A 23,186-nucleotide genomic window follows, 5' to 3' on the forward strand; every position below is an offset into this window, starting at 1 on the left:
TAATCTTCAGGATTCTGCTCTCAATCTTAAAAAACAGAACCCTTTTAGGATCACTTTTTTGTCAGTTTGTCTGCTTGTTTTTCTGTCTGTCATACTGTTAAGACACCTTTTACTCTAGAACTGAGCTCTACGTTCCCTTGGCTGTGTGTAACATTTAAGCTTCTAAGTCAATGCGATCAAAAGATACACCCATTAATGGCACATATTTCGATACTCGCAAACTCACTTATCAGAATCTGTAGGGTACTTCCTATGGACACATATCGTGTAATATGATAAAAAGCGAAGTTTCACAGTTCAAGCAAAGAAAAAATCCGCAAATTGTTAATTTGTAATTATATCACACGTAAAAATTTTTCTTCCATCTGTTGCCCACTTGTTTGTTCGTCCGTCTGTTAAGTTCCCTCTTCATCGTGAACGGGTAGCGGTATCGGTTTAAAATTTATGTCAGGCTTCTAAGTTAATGCAATAAAAAGACAGTCACATATGTCACGTATTTTGACTGATTCGACATAAATACGGATCTCAGCCGCAATTGGGCACTGAGTTAAATTCAGTGGCAAGAAGCTAAACTTTATGCCGGACCAGAAATCTAACCAAAATTTCTTGTTTTGCGCTAGTGAGCACCTTAACCACTTCAGCTATCCTCACATGCTTCCCATGCAAGCCAAAGTCCCAACTTGTCACACACTGCACATGTAGCGTCCACCATCCATTATCTTCACTGCGCACAGCTTTTCCTGATTTCCGCGCAGGTGTTCGGACGTAGTGTGCAACACCACTGAAATTATCATTACCATAGATATACATATTTACTATTATACATGTGATGGCTGTTCTGTCGGACTTGTCTGGTAGAACAGACACGACACATTTAACAACATATTTTGATACTCGTAAACGCACTCATAAAAACCTATAAATGAATAACTTATCTAGGGTGATTCTGTTGCCCCTAACGATATCGTATTACACAATACACACTAGGTTTGTATCACGAACGGTATCCAGATAGGCGACAGGTTCGAATCCTGCCTCGGGCATGGATGTGTGTGATGTCCTTAGGTTAGTTAGATTTTAGTAATTCTAAGTTCTATGGGACTGATGATCTCAGATGTTAAGTCCCATAGTACTCAGAGCCATTTGAACTATAAAAAACACGAGGGTTGGTCAGAGTTACAAGATATTCTTGGACCAAGATACAGTTTAAGTCTGCCATACCTATGCATGTGCCTCCCGTCTTCCTTTGTGTAATTAGCGGTATAGTCATTCGGGTTTTGGATGTATCTGTCAATTTATTACGTTTATAATACTTAATGTTCCGTAAATGATTCCGAAAAGTTGTTTATGCGGTGTATACCACCATCAGAAATAATGGTAAGGTTATTCTGTTTATAATACTTAATCTTACTTAAATGGTACAGAACTGTTCTCTTACATTGTGTGTCTCACCACCGAAAACAACGAAACTAAGACGAGGTCTGAAAATGGAAGGTATGGAAGTAACACATTTCTGGTATATATGGCAATGAAAAGATTAATATTGTTAACGTGCAAAAGCAGTTTCATAAACAATATTTGTACACTTGGTCTAAGATATTTTCGTATACTTCACCAATTATTCTGTGACATTTGACAATGTGCTTCACATCTAAAAGCGAACTGGTCAACAACATTGTTCTGTCATGTGGGGTTGCATAAAACGATGCTGGTGGGGGTGGCTGAATCAACCTGCATATACGACAGTCCGTGTGGTCTAGCTTTAAGGTGCGTGTCTGGAAACTGAATGGTAGCTGAATCGAATCTCGGTCGGACCACGGACTTTTCAGTCATTGTTTTAACCCATCCCTCATCTCCCAACGATGTGAGCAGTCGCAAGAAACAGCATGTGGTTCAGATTACACGTTAAACTGTAGGTCCTTTTTTCACAGTTGGATAACTGGGGAAGGTTAGGGACACGCAAGTCACTGAAGTGGTCTCCAATATAAAGACTTGCATCACACCATTGAGCCACAAGAAATTATAATAATTTTATCTGTATACATAATTAAGTTTGTACGGAACTCTCAGTGTGAGAGCTCTACTCCCAGTTGTCCGGCTTTAGGAATCTGTGGCTCAATCGGTAAAAACGAAAACCTTATTTAGATTGCGCCAACTTCCACGACTCCATTAGGCTCCACAAATGGGACGATATTATCAATATGCCGGGTTCAAATAGAATACTTCATTAACAATAACATGTCGCCCACATCGAGACACTCATCTTCCCAGTGACAGATTAGCCCTGCGTCAACTGTGAAATGGTAGCCCACGGATGTACAGCACTTTGTTCAACCCTGTATAGCCTCAGAACTTCTTGGCTGGTACAGAGGGTCGCGTTCACTTGATTCAGATGTGAACTGTGTGGCTGAAGCTAGTCCAGGATGTTGGTGCACTCTGAAAGCTACTATATGTAGAGATAAGCACCATTTAATGCTCGTTTTGTTTTCAGAAAAACTCAGTCGATGCCGAAACCTACACCTACACCGACACCGACATCTTCCGCCAACATTCTGCCAAACCCTGGTGTGTCCCGCGACGGTGAGGAGTATTCCATGTGCAGACAGAAACGCGGTGTGGCCATGATCTTCAGCCATGAGAACTTCGACTCTAGGGCATACGACGACGAGCTACACCAACTTCCGGATAGGAAGGGTACACATATCGACAGAGACGCACTCCGCCACACTTTCGAAGACCTTGGCTTCGATGTCCGCTGTTTCGACGATCTGTGTTATTACCAAATAAATAACGAACTCAGAGGGGGTAAGTAAATGTCTCTTTGCCCCACAGATCAACGAATCTCCTTCTAATCTAAATCTATGCTCGGCATCACCTAGCGTATGGTACTATAATGTGGCTGTCGCGTTAGTTCGTTAATTGCCTTGAAACGTTTGATCGCTGTAAAGTAACAAAAATCTGCATACAAGGATCAACATATTTCTTGTAGCAGTTTCCGAAAGACTTGGGTAATTCATCATTACGTTCTCGTTAGCTGTGCTCACTGGTCATAGATGCGAAAACTGGATATGATGAGGAATTTGTCAGTAGGTTCACAAAAAAATTGATTTTTGACAACATACTAGCTAAGGGGGAGGAAGAAATGATCCAATAATAGGAGAAGAAGGACTGGGGAAAATGAGACAAGGGGAAAGCCACCTGTCAGAATTTCGCATAAAGCACTTTTTAGTCGCTGCTAACACTTCGTTTAAGAATCATGAAAGGAAGTTGTATACATGGAAGAGGCTTGGAAACAATGAAAATTTATTTACATAACAGTAAATAAATATTTTAAAACTGGATTTTAAACTGCAAAACATATCCAGGTGAATATGTGAACTACGACCATAATATATTAGCTATGAACTGAAGATTAAAACTAGAGAAACTGCAGGACGTTCCAAAATTAAAGAGGCGGGACATGTACAAACTGAAAAAAGAAACCTGATTTCGTTGAGTGTTTCAAAGGGAGCGCTAGACAACGATTGACTGAAACGTGGAAAGGAATGCAATAGAAGACAAATGCGTAGCTGTCAGAGATGGAATACTGGAGGCAGCGGAGGATCAAGTAACCCAAAACACAGGGGGCTATAGAAGTCCGTAGGTAACACTCGAGATATTGAATTTAATCTATGACAGGAAAAAATATAAAACTACAGCAAAGAAACAGCAAAAGTAAATGTGAGATTGTCAGGTGCTTAATGGTAAAAAAGGAATGGTTACAGGAGAAATGAACGCTGTAGAAGCATGAATAACTAGGTGAGGCAATATTAAACAAAGAAGGCTGAAATGTGGAAGAATATACAAGGCAACGAACCTGAAGGCAATATTGTAGAACAGAAAGAGGAAGTAGGGAAGATGAGATGGGGGCTATGATACTACGAGAAGAATTTGACACAGCATTGAAAGACCTAGGTTCGAAAGAAGGCTCTTGGAGTTAAGGACATTCCCTCAGAATTACTGAGATCCTCTGGGTCAGCTAACCATGTCAAAACTCTTTCAACTTTCATGCAAGATATTTGAGAAAGGTGAAATACGCTCAGACTTCATGAGAAATGTAATAAATCCAATTCCAAAGAAGGCAACTGGTGACAGGTGTGAATATTACGAAAACATCAGTATAATAATTGTGGTGGCAATATAATTGCACGAATTATTTACAGAAGGAGGAAGAAATAGAATCCAGTATCAAAGAAGATCAGTTTTGATTCCGGAGAAATGTAGGAAAGCACGAGACAGTACAGACCCTACCACTTATCTTAGAAGACGTGTTAAAGAAAGTGAACGTTTACAGAATTTTTAGATTTAGAGAAACCTTTTGACAATGGTTACTGGACTACACTCTTTGAATTTCTGAAGGGATAAATTACAGGGAGCATAAGGCTGTCTACAACATCTACAGAACTCAGACTGCGGCCGGCCGGAGTGGCCGTGCGGTTCTGGGCGCTGCAGTCTGGAACCGAGCGACCGCTACGGTCGCAGGTTCGAATCCTGCCTCGGGCATGGATGTGTGTGATGTCCTTAGGTTAGCAAGGTTTAACTAGTTCTAAGTTCTAAGCGACTGATGACCTCAGAAATTAAGTCGCATAGTGCTCAGAGCCATTTGAACCATTTGAAATCAGACTGCAATTGTAAGAGTCGAAGTGCATGAAGGGTGAGCAGTTTCTGAGAAAGAAGAGGCCAAGATTGTAGCCTATACCCCATGTTATTCAATCTGTACAACGAACAGGCAGTAAAGAACACAAAGGAGAACTGTGGAACGCGAATTGAAGTTCAGAGAGACGATGAGCGACTTGGAAGTTCTGATTAAGGGAATGGATAGTAACTTGAAAGGACATTAGAAGGTTCCAGAATGAGATTTTCACTCTGCAGCGGAGTGTGCGCTGATATGAAACTTCCTGGCAGATTAAATCTGTGTGCCAGACCGAGGCTCGAACTCGGGACCTTTGCCTTTCGCGGGCAAGTGTAAGTAGAACACTTGCCCGCGAAAGGCAAAGGTCCCGAGTTCGGGTCTCGGTACGACACACAGTTTTAATGTGCCAGGGAGTTTCACATTAGGAGGTAGTGGAATTTACCGAATTACATCAGACGTTGACGAAGGAACCAGATAAGTAAATATGACATTCAAAGTGGTAGATGAGTTTAACTATTTGAGCAGCAAAGTAACTGTTGATGCCGAAAGACATAGAATATAATATGTAGACTGATAATAGCAAGGAAGGCATTTCTGAAAATTTCTTTACACTGAATATAAATTTAAATGCTTGCAAGGGTTCGCCGAAAGTATTTTATTGGGAGTGTAACATGTTCTAGAGAAGAAACATGGGCATCAAACAGTTCAGACAAAGGGAAAGCAACTGCAAGCGAATGTCGATGATTACACGGTGGAAGCTTGTCTATTACCTACTCGGTAGATAAGATTCTTATCCCCCTCCTAATCCGCGGTCTGCATAGGGAAAGATATCACAAACTTTCATTGATGGTAGGATCATGTTCTACCCGATTCAGGAAAGGTCTCTAATGGACGAAGATTAACAAATCAACACATGCGGATCAAAGACTGCTTTTATTCTAACAGTTTTTTCTCATTTCCACAAAACATCGCTCGTGACAGTTACTGATTTCTTAAAATACCATGTGGACCTAAGACACAAAGCGCTACACGTAATACACACCGTACCAGACAGTGGCTAGCGAAAGTAACAGGCGCTGGTGGCACGACATTTTATTGGCGCACCGTGCCCCCCACCCCCCCATCCACCCCAATTGGCGCCCAGTGCACAACACTCACTGGCGCCCCTCCTCGGGGCCCGGGGTTCGACACTTCACTTAATTTGCGCCCCCCTCCAGCTCCCCCCTTCTCCAGAAACACATGTAATATAACATACAGAATTTCGTAAGAAAAAACAGTGTAACAGGTGACATAATACTGAAAAACCCTGTATGGTAATGCTAATCATTACGTCTTATCTTCATCGACGTGCAAGTCTCCGATAATTCATCGAACAGAAAGGCTTGCTCCAGGAAGCTGAACTATTCCAAAGTGACTCTCAATGCAAGTAATCCAACCTAATCATTCCATTTTTTGCAGTTTCTTCTCAATCATTCTGATTTTTCTGTTCTACGTTTTACTTTTTAAGGGTAAGCTACGTTATTGGTTTATGAATAAAATATATTGTTGTTATTAATTTATTAGGGACCGTGGTTTAACCATAAGGAAGGTGTAAATTCGGATAATTACATGAAAACAACCACAGATTGTAGAGAGGTTCAGGGAGAGCATTGGGGTACAATTGACAAGAACGGGGAAAGAAATACAATAGAAGAAGAATGGATAGCTCTGAGAGATGAAATAGTGAACGCAGCAGAGGATCAAATAGGTAAAATACGAGGGCTCGTAGAAATCCTTGGGTAACACACGAGATACTGAATTTAATTGATAAAAGGAGAAAATATAAAAAAGGCAGTAAATGAAGAAGACAAAAAGGAATACAAACAACTCAAAAATGAGAGCGACAGGAAGTGCAAAATGGCTAAGCAGGTACGGATAGAGGACAAATGTAAGGATGTAGAGGCATATATCACTAGGTTCAAAATGGTTCAAATGGCTCTGAGCACTATGGGACTTAATTTCTGAGGTCATCAGTCCCCTAGAACCTAGAACTAATTAAACCTAACTAACCTAAGGACATCACACACACCCATGCCCGAGGCAGGATTCGAACCAGCGACCGTAGCGGTCGCGCGGTTCCAGCCTGTAGCGCCTAGAACCACCCGGCCACCCCGGCCGGCTATATTACTAGGGGTAAGATAGATACTGCCTACAGGAAAATTAAAGAGACCTTTGGAGAAAAGAGAACCACTTGTATGAATATAAAGAGTTCAGATGGAAAACCCGTTCTAAGCAAAGAAGGGAAAGCAGGAAGGTGGAAAAGGGCGGTGTACTGGAGGGCAATATTATGGAAATGGAAGGGGATGTAGGTGAAGATGAAATGGGAGATACGATACTGCGTGACGAGTTGGTCAGAGCACTGAAAGACCTGAGTCGAAACAGGACCTCAAAGGTAGACACCATTCCATTAGGACCACTGGTAACCTTAGGTGAGCCAGCCATGACAAAACTCCACCATCTGTTGAGCAAGATGTATGAGACAGGCGAAATACCCCCAGACTTCAAGAAGAATATAATGATTCTAATCCCAAAGAAAACAGGAGTTGACAGGTGTGAAGATTACTGAACTATCAGTTTAATAAGTCACAGCTGCAAAATACTAACGCGAATTATTTACAGACGAATGGAAAAACTGTCAGAAGCGGACCTCGTGGGAGATCAGTTTGGATTCCGTGGAAATATTGGAACACGTGAGGCAATACTGACCCTACGACTTATCTTAGAAGATAGGTTAAGGATAGGTGAACCTACGTTTCTAGCATTTGTAGACCTAGAGAAAGCTTTTAACAGTGTTGACTGGACTATTCTTTTTCAAATTCTGAAGGTGGTAGGTGTCAAATACAGCGAGCGAAAGGCTATTTACAATTTGTCCAGAAACCAGATGCCAGTTATAAGAGTCGAGGTGCATGAAAGGGAAGCAGTGATTGGGAAGGTAGTGAGACAGGGTTGTAGCCTATCCACGATGCTATTCAATCTGTGTATTGAGCATGCAGTAAAGGAAACAAAAGAAAAATTTGGAGCAGGAATTAAAATCCATGAAGAAGAAATAAAAACTTTGTGGTTTGCCGATGACATTGTAATTCTATTAGAGGCAGCAAAGTACCTGGAAGAGCAGTCGAACGCAATGGACAGTGTCCTGAAAGGAGGATATAAGACGAACATAAGCAAAACGAGGATAATGGAATGTAGTCGAATTAAATCAGGTGATGCTGAGGGAATTAGATTAGGAAATAAGATGCTTAAAGTAATAAATGAGTATTGCTACTTGGGGAGCAAATAACTGACGATGGGGATGTAAAATGTAGACTGCCAATGACAAGAAAGCGTTTCTGAAGAAAAGAAATTTGTTAACGTCGAGTACAGATTTAAGTGTCAGGATGACCTTTCTGAAAGTATTTGTATGGAGTGTAGACATGCATGGAAGTGAAACATGGACGATAAAGAGTTCAGACAAGAAAAGGATAGAGGTTTTCGAAATGTGGTACTACAGACGAATGCTGAAGATTAGATGGGTTAATGACGTAACTAATGAGAAGGTACTGAATAAAATTGGGGGGGGGGGGGGGGAAGAGGAATTTGTGGCACAACTTGACTAGAAGAAGGAATCGGTTGGAGGTGATGAAGTAAACTACCTTAAAAACATTGAGATGATATCTGTCACTAGATGAAGATACAATAGGTTTTGTGTACTTCCTGCCAATTTTTGTTCTTAAGGCAAGATAGTTTCTCACACCTACCGAATTAACTACACCAGAATGAGAACTGTAGAATCTTGCTCTCTCCTCAATGGTGCACCATTGTGTTTAAGTGCAGGAGGGTAATTTAAAATACTTCACCCCCCATAAGGTATTAAAAATCCAAGTTTTAAAGCTATTTATTTTCTAAACCTATAACTGAAATCATAAAATCAAATTACTTCTCTAAATTCATAAATGTGTACTTCGAAATTGCAATAGTTTATAGGTACCAATAGAGTTCTACCAAAATAGGGAAATAGAAAAAAATAAACAGTACGCATTGAGTGGATATCTGTCACTAGATGAAGATACAATAGGTTTTGCATACTTCCTGCCAATTTTTGTTCTTAAGGCGTTTATTTTAAATCTTCTGGATATTGTTTTTTGCAAGTTGTTCTATTACATGGTTGAAAATTACATTTATCTTTCTTTCAGTTGATAAAATTGCAAGGTTACTCAACTATTCTTTGATCATAGTCTATCTTAATTTGGAAAAACTTCTTCACAAGTAGCATATGAAACAGTGATTGCTAAAAAAATTGTTAGTGCTACAAAAATGTTTTTTAACTCTTTTGCATCTTCCACTTAATTATCCAGCTTAATAATTCTAAAGTTATTCATGCAAAAATATTCTCTTCAAGATGAATGTCTTAAAATAAAGGAATGTGGTGTCTAATACAATGTACTTCAGCAATCATAGTTGAAGCATTCAATTCGGAATGTTTGTCACACAAATCGCGAATGTTTTGAACAATGAATTAATCTTTTTCTGCATCGAATAGTATTTGAATTTGAACGAAATCAAATAGCTCGTGAAGTATATTCATTTGTAACGTATTTTTTAAATTTCTGGTGTTAGTTTATCTACTGCCTCAAGCTATTACCAACGAGATTCCTGAACTAAATTTAAGCTAGAGTTGATACTTTTCTCACCAGACATTTTCTTTAGTCTTCCGGTTCTTCTTTCTGTTGAAATATCAGACATACTGTGTGTCTCCATTTGTCTCTCAGCTGCTTTCGTGATCGATCAGCGTGCACATGTAGAGATTCATACTTTTAACTCCATTTTGTGTCACAGAATAGCTTCACATTAACTGGAACGTGGTGTTTAGGAAAATCACAACTACGTGTACAGCTTGAGAAAAATGAGCCAAAAAATTTCCCCGATTTTGCGCCAACAGTAGCTGCATATACTCCAGCAAGATTGAGTGAGTGACTGAACATGAAACAAACACTGCTTAGAGATTTACATCCTAAATACATCTCTGAACACCACTAATGTGTCCAGCTACAGTCACAGTATTATAATATCCTTCTCCATAGCAGTACTCCACTTTTAGACCATCTCCTTGCAACTTGTCACAAACGTGTTGTGTAATTTCATCAGCTGATATCCCATACAACAGATTGAAGTCAGCAAATGATTCCACTACTGTGTCTTCTGAATACTCAATATGTACACAACGAATTACTTGAGCCATTTGGCCGTATTATATGAATGTATGGCGTATCCGCAGCTGTTATACCTAGTCCCAACAGGGAATCATATAGCGCTCGTAGATAAAAGTGTTCCGAGACTGTTACCTGAAATGCTCCTCCATGATACTGACAAGAAGGAGATTGAGTTAATAATTAAAACAAATAAAGACCAAGAACTCTCATGGATATGACGGGGTATCTATCAGAATACTGAAGTATTGTCCTATGTATATTAGCCCAGTACTTAGCCATATCTGTAACTTTTCCTTTAGGAGTGGTCGGTTTCCTGACCGATTACAGTACTCGATAGTGAAGCCACTTTATAAAAAGGGTGGCAGGGATAATGTTGACAATTATATACCTATTTCTATGCCATCGGTGTTTGTTAAAGTTATCGAGAGGGTTGTATATACAAGGTTAGTGGAGCATTTAAATTCACATAATTTGGTGTCAAATGTGCAGTTTGGTTTTAGAAATGGTTTAACAACTGAAAATGCTATATTCTCTTTTCTCTGTGAGGTTTTGGACGGACTAAATAAAAGGTTGGGAACACTAGGTGTTTTTTTTTTAATTTAATGAAGGCTTTTGATTGTGTTGACCATAAGATATTACTGCAGAAGTTGGACCATTATAGAGTAAGGGGAGTAGCTTACAATTGGTTCGCCTCTTACTTTAAGAACAGAAAGCAGAACGTAATTTTCCGCAATATTGAGAGTGGTAGTGATGTTCAGTCCCAATGGGGCACTGTTAAGTGGGGCGTTCCCCAAGGGTCAGTGCTGGGGCCACTCCTGTTTCTTATTTGTATAAATGATATGCCTTCTAGTATTACAGGTGATTCAAAAATATTGCTGATGACACCAGCTTGGTAGTGATGGATCTTGTGTGTAATATTGAAACATTATCAAATAATGTATTTCATGAAATAAGTTCATGGCTTGTGGAAAATAATTTGACGCTAAATCACAGTAAGACTCAGTTTTTACAGTTTCTAACTCACAATTCAACAAGAACTGATATTTTGATCAGACAGAATGGGCATATTATAAGCGAGACGGAACAGTTCAAGTTCCTCGGCGTTCGGATAGATAGTAAGCTGTTGTGGAAAGCCCATGTTCGGGATCTTGTTCAGAAACTAAATGCTGCTTTATTTACCATTAGAACAATATCTGAAATAAGTGACAGTTCAACACGAAAAGTAGTCTACTTCGCATATTTTCATATGCTTATGTCATATGGCATTATTTTTTGGGGTAATTCTTCTGACTCAAAAAGGGTATTTTTTGCTCCAAAACGGGCTGTTCGAGCTATATGTGTTCGAGAACCTCTTGTCGACCCCTATTCAATAGTGTGGGAATTCTGACATTGCCCTCAAAGTATATATTTTCGTTAATGTCGTTTGTTGTTAGCAATATTAGCTTATTCCTAAGAGTTAGCAACTTTCACTCAGTTAATACTAGGCAGAAATCAAATCTGCATGTGGAATGCACTTCCCTGACTCTTGTGCAGAAAGGAGTGCACTATTCTGCGGCATCCATTTTCAGTGAGCTACCACAAGAACTCAAAAATCTTAGCAGTAGCCCAAACGCTTTTAAGTCTAAACTGAAGAGTTTCCTCATGGCTCACTCCTTCTATTCTGTCGAGGAGCTCCTGAAAGAGCTGAAAAATTAAGCAAATTCCAGTGTTACATTGTTGATTTTCTTTATTTAAACTTACGAAATGTCGTCTGAATACGTTTTTTGTATTTCATTTTATCTGTTTCTAGTATCGTGTTATAATTTCATGTATTGACTTGTTGCATGACCATGGAGACTTCTCCTTAATTTGGTTCCACGGAACAATAAATAAATAAATGTAAATTGAAGGTGGAGAGGAGAAGAGAGGAAAGGGAAGGGAAGAGATCACTGGTGTTAGCTGCATCGGGACGTTACGCGGAATCAGCAGCGATGAGTGAAAATGCGTACCGGACTAGGATTCGAACTTAGGATCTCCTGCTTATGAGGGAGGTGCGGAAACCACTGCGCCATCCGCGACACAGCGTTATCCCATCTGCACAGACTATCTCTGCGTGCCTCACGGTCGATTCAGAATCCCATCGAACACCACCTACCCGCTGTCGCTGATCATTTCCTCCTTGTTCGCTCTCTGAGATTGCCACAGGAGGTCGGACGTGTTTGTGCATCGCAATCAAATGTCCGAAAAAAACAGGCACCGTGCATTCATATGATTTTATTGGCCTAGCTGTGAAATGGATTCACCTTCTTCACTGCGGGAATCTCAGAGATCCAGCACGGAGAAAATGAACAGGGACAGAGAATAGGTGGCACTCGATGGGAATGTGAATCGGCCGTGAGGTACGCAGAGATAGTTCACGTAGTTGCGACAACGCTGTGTCCCGCATGGCGCAATGGCTACCGCACCTGCCTAGCAAGCAGATTTCGGGTTCGATTTCTGGTCCGGTACACATTTTCAGTCGTCGCCGCTGATTCCGCGTAACGTCCCGAAGCAGCTGATAGCAGTGATACCTTTCCTTTCCTTTCTTCCCCTCTCCACCTTAAACTTGTTCGTTATGCGATACAGTGTGCTGGAACGAAAAATGGAGAAATAGACTTAGAAATTTTCTTAATTACCTGTATTCTGACGTGATCACCGCGTTGTTTGATAAATTCATTTTGAATTCGTGGAGAAACATAAGACATAATACAGCCGTCTGTTTGCTGAACATTAAGAAGATTATGATTTGCAATTGGATCATATTTTACACATAGCTTGAAAGTTTCAAGGAAATTTCCCCAGTTATCACTTGTAGAAAGAACTTCTGTCCGACCAGCGACAGTAAGGATTGTCTGGCTAAATAAATATGCAATCAAGAATTTTTGTTCAAACACCTTTCCATTTCTCAAATGTGTTATATTATGCTAATGGAACTGCGTTATCAATTGTTTCACATTTCTGTAGTCGAATTTCAATCTATTTTCAGTTTTCAATGTTCCAACACGATAATAACTTTCCCCTGATCTAATACTCTGAGATTCAGCTTTTCCATCTCTAAAATCATGTGACAGTACAAAAAACTCTTTATTTTGTTAAGTTGGGGTTGGGTTGTTTGGGGGAAGAGGCCAAACTGCGAGGTCATCGGTCTCATCGGATTAGGGAAGGATGGGGAAGGAAGTCGGCCGTGCCCTTTCTACATCTACATCTACATTGATACTCCGCAAGCCACCCAACGGTGTGTGGCGGAGGGCACTTTACGTGCCACTGTCATTACCTCCCTTTCCTGTTCCAGTCGCGTATGGTTCGCGGGAAGAACGACTGTCTGAAAGCCTCCGTGCGCGCTCTAATCTCTCTAATTTTACATTCGTGATCTCCTCGGGAAGTATAAGTAGGGGGAAGCAATATATTCGATACCTCATCCAGAAACGCACCCTCTCGAAACCTGGCGAGCAAGCTACACCGCGATGCAGAGCGCCTCTCTTGCAGAGTCTGCCACTTGAGTTTATTAAACATCTCCGTAACGCTATCACGGTTACCAAATAACCCTGTGACGAAATGCGCCGCTCTTCTTTGGATCTTCTCTATCTCCTCCGTCAACCCGACCTGGTACGGATCCCACACTGATGAGCAATACTCAAGTATAGGTCGAACGAGTGTTTTGTAAGCCACCTCCTTTGTTGATGGACTACATTTTCTAAGCACTCTCCCAATGAATCTCAACCTGGTACCCGCCTTACCAACAATTAGTTTTATATGATCATTCCACTTCAAATCGTTCCGTACGCATACTCCCAGATATTTTACAGAAGTAACTGCTACCAGTGTTTGTTCCGCTATCATATAATCATACAATAAAGGATCCTTCTTTCTATGTATTCGCAATACATTACATTTGTCTATGTTAAGGGTCAGTTGCCACTCCCTGCACCAAGTGCCTATCCGCTGCAGATCTTCCTGTATTTCGCTACAATTTTCTAATGCAGCAACTTCTCTGTATACTACAGCATCACCCGCGAAAAGCCGCATGGAACTTCCGACCCTATCTACTAAGTCATTTATATATATTGTGAAAAGCAATGGTCCCATAACACTCCCCTGTGGGACGCCAGAGGTTACTTTAACGTCTGTAGACGTCTCTCCATTGATAACAACATGCTGTGTTCTGTTTGCTAAAAACTCTTCAATCCAGCCACACAGCTGGTCTGATATTCCGTAGGCTCTTACTTTGTTTATCAGGCGACAGTGCGGAACTGTATCGAACGCCTTCCGGAAGTCAAGAAAAATAGCATCTACCTGGGAGCCTGTATCTAATATTTTCGAAGGAACCATCCCGGCATTTGCCTGGAGCGATTTAGGGAAATCACGGAAAACCTAAATCAGGATGGCCGGACGAGGGATTGAACCGTCGTCCTTCCGAATGCGAGTCCAGTGTGCTAACCACTGCGCCACCTCGCTCAGTTTTTGTTAAGTATTCAAGGAAAGCAATATACATCGTGTTCGGAAATTCCCGTTACAAACTTCTGAGACTTGTAGAGAGGAGTGAGTACGTAATATTTTGAACAAAAACCCACATCCAGAAACGTACCGTTTTCGCTCTACGACGGTTTCATTTAGGATGTGTAACGCGTCCACGTCTGCTGAGGGATAGAGAAAAATTTCAGAGTTGCTTGTCCTGGTATGCAGCAGGGTGGTAATATTTAAGTGTTTACACAAACAAAATGCTTAAGAGATAAATGAACGTTTCGTTATGTTTCTTTTCGAACTGATACTTAATATATGTGCTGCGTCACGCCTAATTCAGTTCCCCAAACAGAAGTCGATGAGTTGAAGGTCTGAAATGAAGCCATCATAGAACGGAAATGGAACATTTACGGACGTGGATACCTATTCAAAATATTATGTACTCACTCCTCTCTACAAGTCGTAGAAGTCTCTAACGGAAATTTCCGAACACCCTGCACAGTAAATTTCACAGAAGAAGACAACAACCATGCCCCTAAACTCTCTCGCCATTTTTTAATTTCATATAAAAACAAAACCTTAGAAAATTATCTGCCAGTATTAACTGTTGGAAAAATGCATCTTTTCCCAGTAGTTCACACGTCCATATTTTACAAACTTCATTTTTCAAAATCTCGCTTTCTTTTTCTGGCCAGTAAATAACATCAGTGCAAACATTCAGACGAAACTGTTCCCGCAGAATGATTTTCTGCGCAGGCGTTCAAGCATTTTCAGGAAAAGTTACCTCTGATTTTAGTGAAGAGAGTGAACAGCTTACGGACTCTGGATTAGACGAACGTATAAATTCTGGTGTACTTACAGAACAGGTGCCAACAGAAGTTTTCACGATAAATCTGTCAAGACTTCCAGCTAGTTTAGCAAGCTGCCCCTCTTCTGTTTTGCGGTTTTTCCTGCATTCAACACCAGATTCCTTTCTTAAATACGTTATGTACAGGATAAATTAAAAAATATATATATATTAAGGGAGAACCGTTATTTCCGATCGGAAACTCAACAACGGAGCGTGGAGCAAGCAAGTGCACTTGTCTTGCGGCACTATCGAAAGCGGACTACTCCGACCTATCGGAGATCTTACGACCCGCCGTTTCGAACCCCACTCCCATGACAGAACACACTTAACAATAAATGCTGAAAAAACAATAACATAGGATATCGATTATGAAGTGAACTGTATGCAAGCCCTGTAACACCGTATTTTATTTTATGATAAAAACTGTATGTTACAATTTTTTTTTTTTTTTTTTTTTTTTTTTTTGCGCCGCTAAAAATTTTGCGGTTGGGGCTTCCTCTCTACGGCACACCTCACCTCCCTTTCCCCCCCCCCCCCCCTACTCCAAAAAAAATGGCTCTGAGCACTATGGTACTTAACCTCTGAGGTCATCAGCCCCCTAGAACTTAGAACTACTTAAACCTAACTAACCTAAGGACATCACACACATCCATGCTCGAGGCAGGATTCGAACCTGCGAAAGCGGTCGCGCGGTTCCAGACTGAAGCGCCCAGAACCACTCGGCCGATCCGGCCGCCCTCCCCCCCCCCCCCCCTACTCCCCCTCTCCCTTCGGCACAGCAGGGTTCGTGGACAAATTTCTGCTGACGCCCACGACAACCGTATATAATTTCGAAAACTTATCGAAATCCCACGCATGAAGGTAAATAATTCAGTACAGTGAGACAAAATAGGGGCATGGGAGGTACAAGTAAACATCTCAGATAACTAATGAGGAGGTCCAAAACGGGATAAGGGACAAAAATATGGTACAAACAGAAAAGATTGACTGATAGGACACACCTTGAGGCAACAAGTAATTATTAATTTTGTAGTTAATGGAAGTGTGCGGGTAAGAATTGTGTATGTAGACCAAGGCTTGACTGCTGTTAGTGTATTCAAACGCATCTAGGTTGCAGCAGCTGTCCAGAGATGAAGATGCTTGCACAGAATATACTAGCACGGAAAGCTGCATCAAGCCAGTCTTTCAACGAAGACTGTAAGGCCGACAACTGGCCATCTACAGTTATTGGGTTTAGTGCAACCTTGTAGGAAATGGGGAGGATCATGCAGTAGGCCAGCTCTCAACTATCTGCGACATGGCTGATTAAACAGACGTCGCCGGCCGGGGTGGCCGAGCAGTTCTAGGCGCTACAGTCTGGAACCGCGCGATCATTACGGTCGCAGGTTCGAATCCTGCCTCGGGCATGGATGTGTGTGATGTCCTTAGGTTAGTTAGGTTTAAGTAGTTCTAAGTTCTAGGGGACTGATGACCTCAGCAGTTAAGTCCCATACTGCTCAGAGCCATTTGAGCCAAACAGACGTCAAACGGGAAGAGTAACTATACAACTGACCTACATCGAATGCTGGTTGAGAACGCACTGTGTTTCTTCTCCCTCTCTCCAAAGATCCTCCTCTTTCGCCAGACAGAGACGTTCGGGAATCGATATCCGAACAGAGCTCCCGCGAGGAGTGCGAAGTACTGTGGGACGTAATGGTCAGTGGATATCGGCGAGAAACATGAGCATGACTGGTCGTTTCGTGGCTGGTGCTGTGTGGGCACGACCAGACCATTGCTCGTGTGACTTGCGTACGAGTACATACGGTACTGTGCCATATATTGCGGTGGGTCTCTGACATGGCCATTCGTGACTCACACAGTTGGATGGATCGAGAAGCTGACTGCAGAACCTCGTCGAATTTCCGCCCAACTCGCATCAAATCCGAGTGCGGAAGTGACGCAGGCGTTCTGTGCTGGTCGTCGTCCTCAGTGTCTGGCATGTCAATGTCCGGGTGTGTTGGAGTGGAGTCGTCCTGGGGTCAGTGAGATGGTCATAGGTTTTCCGTGCATTAAAATTTCAGATGCCTGTGGACCACTTTGAGCATCCTGTGTGGATCTGAGTAAGAGGGCTGCAGAGCTGATCGCACTGCATCGTCTCGCAACATGACACAGTCGCAAGAGGCGAGGGTCTTGCGCAGAAACACTTTTAGGGTCGAATGAGTTGAGGGACGAAATGTGTGTATTCCAAATGTGTTCCTGAACATAATGCACTAGTGTAGGCAAGTCTGCAACCAGGACAAGTGGCTCATTGTAGAACTCCTCTGCTAGAGACGCCCATAGGTAGTCCTTGTAAGCTGGGACCCATGGGAGCATCTCAGTCCAGGAAATGTTGTGGCACGTCAAAACTGCCTTCTTATTCCTGAATCACCTTACCATTACTGTTCAGGTGATATGCAATAGTCCATGTGTAGGTTGTTGCACAGAGGGCGTTGAAGAGGACCAATTCAATTGACTGCCCTGATTAATGGTAACCAGTTTTGGGAGTGCCCAAGTGGGTGATACATATCTCGGCAGATGCAAGTGTGGTTGTTTCGGCTGTGTGTGTGGCTTCTACTCACTGTGATGTCCTGTCTATCATATATAGGAGGTATGGAAATTCTTCCAATTCCAGCAGGGGTCCAGTGATGTCAAGATGGACTTGCTGGAACTGAGTCTTCAAGATGGGTATGCGTATGACTTGAGGCTGGACGTGACTGCTTTTCTTACTGTGTTGGCATATGAGACAGCTTTGCGCCCAAGGTGACAGTCTCATTTGCTGTTCACTCTTATGAACTTGTCTGTGACTAGACACAGAGTTTTAAAACCACTCGAATATTTCGTGGCACATTGTGGAACTAGCGGTCGTGGTCTGTTTTGTGGAATGTCAGAGAGCAGAGTTGGGTGAGACGTGAGAAGAGACCGATGTTTGAAACTAAGGTTTGTATCATGGTCGTTGTAGTGGTTATCGATACTTGGGTCATTGGTTTGTTTGGCTGAAATGTGCTCATAGTTGTACTGGAGAGAAACTGCATAGATTCTTGAATGGTAGGCCAGAAACATATTGACAGCACAAAGGACGTGATGTATGTTGGTGTTAAACGGTGCCATAAGATCTGAGTAGCTGAGACGTCATGCACTGGCATCCTGAGATGGGTTTCTGATAGCGTCCAGCAGATGTTTGTGATCTGAGTACATGGTCACTTTATGCATTTCTATATCATTGCAGAAGTACGTGACAGTGCATATACCATGAGGATCTCAGAGTCGAAAGCTGACCATGTTGACTCTGAGGGGGATAGTTTCCTCGGGAAAAGTCAAAGCAGTTGAGGCATCCCATCTACCACCTGATGAAGCACAGCCTCCACCGCAGTGTCACTTGCGTCAGTTGCGAGGGTGAGCTGTACTTTGTGGTTGGGGTCTGTCAAAGTAATGTGCTAGACAGTTATTACAAAGCTCGATGGAATGCTTCTGTCTTCTGCACGGACCATGCGACGTTCTTTTTGCCGTGTTTATCTTTGTCTGCTAATTCTTTCATGAGAGGCCACTGTAACGTGCCTGTATGAGGGAAGTGTCACTGGTAGAAGTTAAGGACTCTAAGGAATTGACGCAAGCCATGTAAAAATTCTGTAAGTGGAAATTTTTTTACCATCTCCATGCATTGCACTGTCGCTTTAATACCTTACATATTGATTGTAAAGAAGTTATGGAATCGAAGGAATCAACGCAGCTCATGGAAATTTTCTCAAAGTGGGAAGTTTTTACCACTCCATGCGTTCCACTGTCTATTTGAGGCCTTATGCGTTGAGCGTATGGCCTAAGAACGCCACTTTCGTTTGTTGAACTTGCGACTTTCATTTGTGGAAACGGGAAATTCATAGCCACAAGAACATCAGCAAAGGACCAAAATGGAACGACTGGACCCCAGGGGATTTGTCTCAACAACATTCATAATTTTACAAAAATACATTCAGAACTTTTTTACACTAACAAACAAATTGCGGAAATAAAGTATTTACTCAGGTTAACGAAGGCAATGTTGGCCTGATGTACTCGACGATGCCCTATAGCTACACTGTCTAAAGGATGGTCCTAAGAAATACCAAATTAAGATCAACCTGAAGATGCCTAAATAAGGTGAAACGCGTAGGTTGATTAAAAAAAAGAAAAAAGAAATAAGTAAGACAGATAAAATAATTAAAATAATAACAATTAGCTGGGCTCAATTTGGTAATAAAGAAGACCCTAAAAGAATCTAAACATTCTGAAGAAATACCCGAGCTCCTTTAAACTAAAGCCAAAAGCACATAAATTGGAAGTAAGTTAAGAATTTGAAATTTTTTTCAGTCCTCAGCAACAGAAAATTACTGCTCTGAACTCGTGAGTGAGGTCACTTCTGCTTTCTTCTTCTGTAAGATATAACAGAATACAATATTTGTTACATGAGATTACCCGATATAAAGAGTAAAAGACCACGAAAATAATTTTTGCCACCACTGCTAATCTACCGCAGGCTTTCAAAGTCGAAGGCTCATTAACGTGAACACACGGATCAGACAGTTAGCCCAGATTTCAGTTTAATGAAACTTAACTTCTCTGTAGAAGCATCAGGATTTAGTTATAGAAACTGGGACCTTGCCATCGTCACAAGAAACGGCTGACGCTTCCAATGTGTGGATTGTCCGTTGAGACATCAAGGTGCTGGTGTAACCGACTACGCACACTGGAAGGCAATCATGCTTGCTCAATCGACTGCAGGGTCTACCCAACACAAACAGGTGGTCGTTCATACTTAACCAAGTCCTTCGAATAGCAAGTATGGTTAGCGCACCTGGAGTACATACGGGCTTATTAGTTGAAGCAGAAATATCACGTGCTCACCTGACGTAATCAGTAGCCGATGTGCCAAATTCTGACTACGAACAAGTGCCCAAACAAGCCGCAGGAAGCGAAAATACAGATTTCACAGCTACTGTCTATCTAGTGTGACGCTGAAACATCATTTCATGCATAATCCTTATGACGGACCTAATAAGGATGCCAAACAAATAGGCCTAAGTACAAGTTCGTCTTCAATTTAGGGACTTTAGTGGCACGTATCGACTAACATACACAGAACAACAACATCTCTTGGACATTTCTCGCCTGAAGAGCACAGAAAAGCATAAACGGCAGTTTCAAATAAGCGCGTTTCCTAGCAATTAGGAATTAAAAGCAACTTCGTAAAATTTTCAAACTACAAACAGCTGAGAGCCCTGAGGGGGCATATATTGCAAACTGAAATTCATTAAAATTTAAGTACTTGAAGAAGTAACATATGTGCCTCTAACTTATAGTTTGCTCCGCTCCCGCCACCGGACAGACAGGCAAAATAACACGTCGAGGACATCAATTGGCGCAACCACACAATGACGCAGTACACACTTAGTCTTACCGGAGCTCGGTAGGCAACACTAAAACACACTAAAATGCAACATTAGGCAAGCTAGTGCACGGAATTGACATTCAATGTGACACGGAGCTGTTGCTTGCCTAAAGCAAAAGTCCTTTAAGCAGTCAAACAAGCTGCTTAAGAAGCAATATAATTATAAATATGTCGGGGTTAAGACCCTCCACAATAATTCTTTCCCACACAACCGGCAAGTCACCAGTCAAGCAGAAACGCTAACAAAGCGGGGAGTGAGAATATACCCACGTATAAAACTACAGTTTCCAAATAACAGAAATCTTCTGCTTCAAATCTGCCCAAATACAACCATCGAGAAAGGTGAAGAGAAATTAAGACACGTGCGGTAAGGCAGTGTGCTACAAATCCACGGCATCAAGATTAAAACTGCGACCAATCCAATCCACTGCCAGCCCTACTGCAAAACACGGCTGCAGTTATCATACACGCGCCTTCCCAATCTGCCTTGTGTCGACCTAACTGGATTCGACGAACTGCCAGCCACGTATCTCTCCGTGACCTAGCTCACCTGGCTTCGGCTGAGCGCCACCTAGCTTCCTCGTTCGATACTTGACCAAAGGTTATCCTTTACGCGGAAACCGACTAAGAGTGAGCCACCACGGCTACACTACCCCCACCAAAACACAACATCCCCTCTCGGAAAAAGGAAGGGCGTTTTCTTCTCAGGAACGAGCCCATTTACCGACCATAAGTTGGCCAACTGAGAATTGAGGGTATAGGTGAACATTAAGAAGGCAGGAACTGCCTTGATAGCCTCATGCTGGCCGGAACTGAAAGCGAAATTTAACCAAGGAACCAATACATCTCACTTTTTCTGAGACCTAGCATGGAATATTATCAGCGTTTACTTGAGGTTCTGGTTTACAAAGGAAGGCTGAGTGGAATAAGATGCAGTGGTGAGGTGCCCAATGGTGTTTACAAAACAAAATCTTTTAAAATCTCTAGAAGTAAATGTGGTTGCATTATTCCTCATAAATGACTTGGCTGACCAAAGATGGAAAATATTTTAGGCAAATGGCATATACAGGGTGAAAAGTATTTAAACCGATATACTCTGGGAGGTTGTAGGGGACATCAAAACAAATATTTTTCCCTAATGTCATTGTTTCCTTTCAGGAGTATTTAAACTGGTAGAGGAAGATTTCTCTGGCGGCAAATTAATTAAAATACAAACACTTTTCCAATTTTTTATGAAGAAGAGACAACAAATTAACACAACCCAATTTCAATTACAGTAGATTTTCGAAAATGCCTCCATTGACACGCAAAAGAAGGTTACACGGTCGGATCATGTTCTGTCTGACACGGGCAAAAACCCCAGGAGTATCCTGAATTGTTCCTGCTGCTGCTACAATTCGGGCAACTAGATCCTCCTCTGATGCAACAGGAGTTGCGTAAACAAGGTTGCGCATCTCGCTCCACACAAAAAATGCCAGGGGGTCATATCTGGGGATCGAGCAGGCCATGGTACAGGACCACCTCTGCCAGTCCACATTTCTGGGAACCGTCGGTCCAGGAATCGACGCACACGACGACTGAAACGTGCCGGCGCCCCGTCATGTTGGAACCACATGCGTTGTCTTGTAGGGAGCGGGCCTCTTCCAGCAATTCTAGCAATGCTCTAGCGTGAAAATTGTAATAGTGCCTGCCATTTAATGGCCTAGGTAGCAGATACGGCCCAATTAAACAGTCCCCAGCAGCACCGACCCACACATTAACGAAGAACCGCACTTCATAAGCGCGAGTAACTGTGGCATGTGGGTTATCCTCACTTCAAACATGCGAATTGTGCATGTTGAAGACTCCAGCACGCCCGAACGTTCCTTCACCTGTAAACAACACAGAGGATGGAAATGTAGGATGCATTTCATACTGTTCCAGGTACCACAGCGAAAATTGTGCTCTGGGTGGATAATCAACTGGTTCCGACACGCTGTAAGTGAAATGGACGAAACAATTGCTCTCGAAGGACTGTTCTTACATTCGTCTGATCCGCCCTCATGTTAAGTGCAATTGCACGAGTGCTGATTGAAGGATCTCGCTCCACATGCTACAAGATAGCTTCCTCAAATTGCAGCGTTCTTACCGTGAGACAGCGTCCCTGTCCAAGTAATCTGCTAAATGTCCCGGTCTCACGCAGACGTTGGTACACAGCAGCAAAGGTCGTATGATGCGGGATACGGCGATTAGGAAATTGCTGTTGATAAACCCGCTGTGCAGCTCGTCCATTGTGGTGCGCTACGTAGTACGCACCAACCATATCAGTGTACTCACTCCAGATGTATCGCTCCATTAGTAAACAGAGACAATGCGCTACTACACTGGTGGACAGCAGTTGCCTACAACTGAAGAGTGTAATACGGTATCTAACAACTGAAGATCGTAATACGGCCTCTAACAACTGAAGAGCGTAATATGGCCTCCCCCGGTTTAAATAATCCTCATAGGAAAAAGTGACATTATGGAAAAATATTT

At 42.1% G+C, this 23,186-nt stretch overlaps 1 protein-coding gene across 1 annotated transcript in view; it reads left to right on the top strand.

The window, feature by feature from the left end:
• Positions 1 to 23,186, top strand: part of LOC126455976 (caspase-1-like) — a 90,560-nt gene that overhangs the window by 21,465 nt on the left and 45,909 nt on the right. Inside the window, exon 2 of the mRNA XM_050091736.1 lies at positions 2,492 to 2,805. Within this exon, the coding sequence (XP_049947693.1) occupies positions 2,492 to 2,805 (314 nt within the window). The remainder of the gene's footprint in view (positions 1 to 2,491; positions 2,806 to 23,186) is intronic.

This window comes from Schistocerca serialis, chromosome 1 (assembly GCF_023864345.2).
Source record: "Schistocerca serialis cubense isolate TAMUIC-IGC-003099 chromosome 1, iqSchSeri2.2, whole genome shotgun sequence".
Taxonomy (NCBI): Eukaryota; Metazoa; Arthropoda; class Insecta; order Orthoptera; family Acrididae; genus Schistocerca; species Schistocerca serialis.